At 36.2% G+C, this 7,500-nt stretch overlaps 1 protein-coding gene across 1 annotated transcript in view; it reads right to left on the bottom strand.

The window, feature by feature from the left end:
* The window catches only part of LOC138042989 (poly [ADP-ribose] polymerase tankyrase-1-like), a 29,411-nt gene extending 23,725 nt beyond the window's left edge, over positions 1 to 5,686 (bottom strand). The window contains exons 1-9 of the mRNA XM_068889087.1: positions 5,445 to 5,686; positions 3,583 to 3,651; positions 2,977 to 3,132; positions 2,755 to 2,850; positions 2,008 to 2,044; positions 1,593 to 1,668; positions 1,107 to 1,201; positions 366 to 432; positions 27 to 97 (exon numbers count right to left, since the gene is read on the bottom strand). Coding sequence (XP_068745188.1) covers positions 27 to 97; positions 366 to 432; positions 1,107 to 1,201; positions 1,593 to 1,668; positions 2,008 to 2,044; positions 2,755 to 2,850; positions 2,977 to 3,132; positions 3,583 to 3,651; positions 5,445 to 5,682 — 905 coding nt within the window. The 5' untranslated portion in view covers positions 5,683 to 5,686. The remainder of the gene's footprint in view (positions 1 to 26; positions 98 to 365; positions 433 to 1,106; positions 1,202 to 1,592; positions 1,669 to 2,007; positions 2,045 to 2,754; positions 2,851 to 2,976; positions 3,133 to 3,582; positions 3,652 to 5,444) is intronic.
* Between the last annotated feature and the right edge of the window lie 1,814 nt (positions 5,687 to 7,500).

Here is a 7,500-nt window from a genome sequence, read left to right as displayed (position 1 = left end):
ATACAATGCATTAACCATGGCTTTACCTTGCTTTGGAAGCTGCCTCATGAAGGGGAGTAAACTGCCACAAATCCATTGCATTGACACTAGCACCATGCTGAGAAAGAAAATTAACATAATAATCAAACCTCACAAATAAACCTTTCCCACAATCATGCATAAATAATCTAGTAATGCATTCAGTTAGGTCGGCTACCACAATTTGAATGTCATAATAATTAGCATTTTTATTTTCTGATTGGGTGAAAGATAAATTATGAAGAATTTTTCCAATTGAAGAAAATGTTAAGAAACACCGTGCAAGATCAACACAATAACTTACTGTTGAATAGGTAACAGGAATAAGGTATTAAGGGTTTGCATACCTTGATTAACAATTCTGTGACATCATAATGCCCATAAGAACAAGCATTGTGCAGAGGAACCAAGCCGCTATAATAAAATCAAGAGCATAATTAATTATAATTATAATATAAAATTAATTATCATTTTATGATAATTTATTTGTAACTTTCACAGAGATAATCAGGCAGCTTCATCTCCGTTTTGCTCCCATACAGAGTACATCTCCTAATCCTCACAAAAAAAACCCCATTATTCTGGTGATTATAAATACAATGCTGGGATGTCATTGTGGGTGATCACATGTATGATCAGTGTGACATCATCCGTGAATAACAAATAAATTGGTTCCATGTTGAATATAGTCTTGTTAGACAAACTGAGGCCTTGAATGAGTATTAATACAATGTATATTAAAGAGAACTTAAAAGGTTAAGCAATGAAGTCCCTGCAAAAAGATGGTTCATGTGGATGGTAATCTTTGGCAATGTTCTCCTTGTTTGATTTTAGTAATAATACCTTAAAATACATCTGTTCTGTTTTAATCTAATCTCATATTTTTAGGGCACAATGAAATAACCATGACGGTCTGTAAATCCTGCATTTTTGCAAAGAAGAAAACTGTACATAAACCAACCAACCTTTCCTTTAAGCTCAAACCCCTAGTTGCTGCTTTCTCAAACAAGTTTAGTCTGCCTTCATAACCCGAAAAAAATGGTGTCAGCCTGGTAACAGTGATCACAAGCAGGGGATTCACAACTCACCCTTTGTCCTTAGCATGCACATCTGCCCCATGCTGCAATAATAACTGAACAACTCTAACTCTGTTATAACCAGCAGCTAGGTGAAGAGGAGTTGACTAAAACACAACAAAATTTAATAAATAGAGGATATCACATGGCTGGGTATGAACTTTCTCTAAGTGTGTTGAAGAATAAGTTATTTCACAAGTGAAATAATTTTCAACACAAGAATTTTTTGTAGTCCTATTAAACATAGAACAATGGGCAATTTATTATGTAACCATAGTGGTGGCATTTTCACACGTGAAGATATCACGTTTTCACGTGAAAGCTCACCTGGTATATAAAAATTATTATAATTATATTTCATTTTTGTGTTTATATCATAAAAATGTCTGAATGTACCGGTAAAAATAATAATTATTACCGGTACATACAAACTGATCAGATATAATTATTATACCTGATCAGTTTACTAGTGAACCTGGATACAATCCTGTAACAAACCTTCCTTCCGTCACTAGCATGGCAGTTTACATTCAGAGGTGTAAGCAGCGACATGAGCTTTTCTTCATTGCCACTTCTATAATAAAGAAAATTCAAGAACACAAGTCAATTAACCTACAGGTATGGGCCCAGTTGTTCAAAAGCCTTTTGTTTGAAAGCCTTTTGTTTTTGAAGATTGACTTCTTGTAATGTAAAATTTTGCCAAATTTCAGCGTTGAACAGCAATTGGGAGTAGAGACACAACCTCCTTGGTTAATTTTTAATCTGGGATTAGTGTTAACCCATTGACCCCCAGAGGTTCCCCATTGACGAATAAACAGTTACTAAGTCTGGTTTCGACTTTTGAACAACAGGCCATGAAGTCGTAACTTTAGAGCAGGATCAGGATGTTCAATTTCTTTTGATGTGACAATACCTTGCTGCTTCCAAAAGTTCCTCTTTTTTGTATTCACCTATTGACAGAATCAGAATGAGTCAGTGTAGTTTGCAAAGACACGACTCAAGACCCAATGTTTCAACACTCAGATTACTGTCTTCATCATAGGTCATCAAAGGTTGAAACAAGAGTGCTTTTATAATCACTGATTACCACCCTTTCTTTTCCATGACACATAAATGTACTCAAGATAAAATGCCATTGCCATCACCAATGAAAATTAATAGGCCAAGCTTCCAAACACAAGCAGGAGGTTGTACAATATGCGAGCCAACATGCAAGCCATGCAGTTATTGATAGCTAACCCTTTGAAATGGGTGCTTAGACTTTGCCTTGACTTAAAAGTGAGACTCACATGACTTGCTGCCTCACAGTTTGTCAAGCCCCACAAGCAGTCATGGTACAACTGGTTGGTGGTTGTGATTTCCTAATTATCCAAAGCAATTCTTATATAATAATTAATAATTATTGCTGTCATTATGTTATTATTCTATGGTTAGTTTCACACCCATGTTCTGACAAGCTAGAAATTTTTCCATTCAGGAAAGAAGTTACGCTTACCAGTCTCAAGCAGATGGCACTTGACGACCTGGGATGGTGTTACATTTTACATTATTTCTTTGACTGAAAACCCAAAGGAAAAACTTGAGGAGCCCATTTCTTGAAACATTATGAAAATGTGATGCAGTAAAAAGGTAAGCCTTACACTGTAGAGTGGAAACAAACCTGTTAACACTAATTTGGCTGATATTTCAGCAACATCTAAAGCTGTCTTTCCATCAGTATTTCTAATGTTAGGATCTGCACCATGCTGGAGAAGAACTACAAAAAATGAAAACAATGGATAGTGATCACCTGCACTATAATGTACATTACAAAACCAACATGTACTTTAAAAATAGTTTCCCTAGCCTATCCAACCTGGAAAAGAAAGCTATATATACCTACCAACACAAACATCCACTTTTCCTTTCACAGCAGCTTCATGTAATGGAGTATAATTCCAGTTATCTCTTGAATTTGGGTCCGCCCCATGCCGCAGCAGTATTCTAACAACTTCCGCATGGCCGAAGGAACAAGCATTGTGAAGGGGAATTAAACCACCTAAAATCAGAGAATTTTACTGAATGTAAACCCTGACAGCAAAAATGTTAGAATCATCCAAGACACAAAAAAGTCAGAAGACACAAATATTCAGGTACAGTAGACAATATAAGTGAATCTTTGCTGACATCATTGTTTATGTGTTGGTTCAAAACTTTTTTTGTACAACAGCGGACCGCCAAAGGAACCACACACCGAAACAACAAGGATTGAAATGCACCTATCACAGCTGCTGAAAACCAACCAATTACAGCTGAGCATCCTGCTTAAAAGGTGACGCGTAACCAGCTGACCTCATCACCTGATGAAGACTAGCAGTATGCAGTCAAAACGTCGCTATCTACATCACAAGTGACCACATCTTGAGACAAACGAGAATACTTTATTATTATTGTACTTCACCATGATGAATAACAGCAACCTTTTTTACGACAACAAACAACAACTTACCATCATCTTTTGCATGTACATCTGCCCCATACTGCAATAAATATTCTACAACATCTTTTCTTCCGAATCCTAGCAGAAAAAAAGTGATATTTTAAAATCTGAATGTTACACTATAAAACTACATGTAGGCAAAATTTTAAGCCATAAAATTCAGTATGATTGTACCCATTCATCTACCATCAATAAAGACTGGTAAGTCGAAATGCCACGCCTCATAGGAGATGGCTGTGATTCATTGCACAGTGTTAAATAATACTTATTATTATTATTATTATTATTATTATTATTATTATTATTATTATCATTATTATATTATCGAAATACAATGTGATAAACTCTGTTGTTGAAAATTTGTATTGTTGATGAAACACTTTGTGAACTTCATCAATTGAGTGTGTACATCTTTTTGCTTGCAATACTGGTCATTAGTGGATGAAAAAGCGAATAAACCTCAGCCCAGATAGGTTTTGGTCTTATTACCTTTTTGTTTATTATCAACAATAAACTTAATGTTAGCATTTTGTGTTATTTTGAAGCTGCTCAGGGTTATCCCAACCATTCATGTTTACTTGAGGAAACTGGTGACATAAAAGTTTAGGAAAAGAAAAAAGAATGCTTCTTGAGGATTATCAATAATACGATGTAAGCACATGTCTCGTGTCTTGTAATCCTGAATTATTACAAGCTAAGTAGATATCAACACCCTTTTTAAACAGCACATGAAGACTATTGGGTTTAAGAGTCTCCATAGAGGTTATATTAGGAAGCCGTGAAAACATTTAACCTTACATGTACCATCACTAACTAATGATTTTCTCAACTGAGGCTACTGCTTAACTTGTTTTCAAGCCCATGACTCAAAACTAGAATAATTCTAGGTCATTGGAATACGTTCTGAATAATACACAGTCCTACAATACAAGAGATGCAGTCATTCATATTGTAACAATACAATGCCACGATTGGTGTTGAGCCTTCCTAAACACTGTTGACTTGTATGTAGATGTTGAAACGTTTGTAATGCTGGGAAGTTCTATTGCACTAAAATTGTTGTATGGAAGAAGGAATTGCCATAGGAGGGAATTCCTCCTCTAAACATGTTGTCTTGACCAACCTTTGCAGTATATTTTCTATGTATTTTATGTTACAGTCACTTAGAGATACAATGTAATGTTGTTATCAATTCACTTCAAAGTGGACAATAAAACAAAACAAATTTATAATTTGAACGACCTCATAGTGAAATTCTCTTTTGTCGTGGTCTATATATAGGTGACCTACATGTATCATAAGTGTCCAAAGCACAAATACTCTAACTCGCTTATGCGAAAAAAATACAAACGAACATTGCCGAGCTCCATGAGAGGCTTCATAAAATTTACAGAAAATGGTATTCATTCTTTGTACCACGCATATTCCACTGAATGAAAATGCCATCGCGACTGAAAACTCGACAGAAAAGGGATTGAAAGTCGCTGTGTATTTCAGATTCAAACCAAAATAAATGTCGTTTACTTCGGAGAGATAGGGGTAATGGTAAACGCTGTAGAGAAAATATTATGATGATCTACTGTAACATAAATTGTGATCTTAAATAAATTACAAGTAAACTGGGGGGTCAGATTAATTTTAAGCCTACTTCAATGAACAAATGGCGAAATTCACAATTTCACATCGCAATGCATGAGCTTACTTTTAAGGTATAAATGTCGGCCCACAAAGCCGGAAAATCGAGAATCGTCGTTTAGATAGCACATAGAGAAGGTATATTTATGCCTAAATGACAAAATCCATGAATTTCTTTTAGAGAATGTTAGTGACATAGCTCGTTCCACGTTTGTTTTCATTCGAACAACTCTCACCTGCGGCGAAGTGAAGCGGAGATGACTTTCTGCCTGCAGTATCCCTGAGGTTCACATTTGAATGAGCGTTAACTATTCGTCTGACCTTGGTAACGTCGCCATTTCTACAAGCTTCAAATAATTCTCTTCCTCCCTCGCACGATTCTGTGTCAAATCCGTGTGTATGTATGGCTTTCCTTGTCGCCATCTTGGCTTGGCAGCCGCAAGCATAATTAACGCAAATTACGTCACTGGACATGCGCAAGCAACAATTGGGGTCGTAATTTCATGATACGATCAACCTCGTTCCCAGGGTCTTCTCGGCTTTCAATATGGCGGCGGGTCTTGAGAAGACCCTGGCACACAGTGAACTAAAAAGATCGCTGATTGGTGCTTTTCTCACATGAACTCTGATTGGTTTAATGTCGAAAGAAAGATGGCGGCTAGTGAGGAGAGCCAGAAGAAGAACAGAATTCGTGTTTAAATCATTTTCAAAATTGTAGCTGTTCCGTAAGAAGCAGCTGCAAATTAACAAGCATAACAGTCAAAAGTAATTCACCGTTTTTTCACGTTGTACGATGATCTACATCAGGCCTCGATTCCAATTAAAACTGCGTTGGCTTTTCACGACCTCTGGCATAGCGATTGCTCTATAATATAGAAGGATATAATGGTGTTTGAAAGACGTAACGGTAATTAAGTGATTTTATTTCGTACGTACCTTTACGTTTTGGTTCATTTTGGCGTCTCACAATTGCAATTCCCTGACGCGAGTATTGTTACTGTTGTTCAATGTTTTCACCATATCAGATTGTGTTACAAATTACAAAATTGTGCAACAGGGTTCATAGATTATTGATGTGGTTGATTTAGCAGTTGTATGTGGTTCTGTTGACTCGTGTGACAGCTGCAATGAAGGCGGGTCTGTTAAATACAGGTCAAGACTAGAGGTCGCTGCTCCAATAATCAACAATTAAGCCAAAAGTTTCCCCGAGACCTGAAACAACATTTTTGTTGAGAGCTGAGCGATAGCAGACACTTTTGGGGATGTTTATTTCTCTGCAGCACGGTGACAAGTACACTCACCTGTGGAAATTGACCTGTGTTTTATTTCAATAGACCTGCAGCTACAGTAATCTATATTCTTTCCTATTTCTTCCACACTCTTCAGCTAGTGCATGGTGCACAGAGAGATCTAGCTCGGTCGGTTTTCATCATTGCCTTTTACTTTCATTAATAAAAAATATTAATCTCCTCACCCCAAACAAAGTGCATGTCATCTTGTAATTTTCCAAGAGAATTATTTAAGATTGTGAAGTCTTATCAATAACTATTATTCTTGAAAATAATTGTAAGGCTTATCATTATAGTCTTATTGACCTGTCAATTCGCTAATGACTTCAATTTTTGCCTCTTCTGATTTAAAAATATAAATATGTATATTAAACAGTATTCTTTAATTTTGTACACATTACTTTTTTAGCATCACACTCCTGTGAGTTTTCTTGTACTCCAATAATTTAAGTTGAATTATTCGTTTTCAAAACATGCTTTGAAAATATTCTCTAGCATTGCTCAAGTTGTGGCATTTTAATTACTGTCTGAAGATGTGGTACATCGAGTGATTTGGGGGAAGATTGCGGACTGGACAAGGGGATTGGGAAATAAAAGTGAAGGTGACAAAGCACAGGAAATTTGCAACTTTACCAGCAACAAGAAACTATTTCACAAAAAGAAATAGTGTTTTGTTTCTGGAATGGTAAGGGCAGGAGAAAAGATAAAATACTGTAAATTGTGGGTCACTTGGTCGGTCACATATATTTCGCTTCGTCTATTGAAACTCTCAACAAAGAAGGACAAAAATGTGGACGCAAACTCTCTGAACGGTTAGAAGCCTGTCAAGGAATATTAACCATTAAAGAGAAGAACATAATGATCCTTGTCTACAAATACCTAATTTTCCTTCAAATGCCACAGCATAAAATTTCAAATTCCATTTTCTGTGAATCTTCCATTACTTGTGGTACATGTGAACCTAGGTAGTTACCAGTACTAGCTTTAAAATAACTGGTTCCTG

Source organism: Montipora capricornis, chromosome 3 (assembly GCF_036669925.1).
Source record: "Montipora capricornis isolate CH-2021 chromosome 3, ASM3666992v2, whole genome shotgun sequence".
Taxonomy (NCBI): domain Eukaryota; kingdom Metazoa; phylum Cnidaria; class Anthozoa; order Scleractinia; family Acroporidae; genus Montipora; species Montipora capricornis.
Note: the sequence above shows the minus strand (reverse complement) of the source record. Positions and strands in the feature narration are given on the sequence as shown.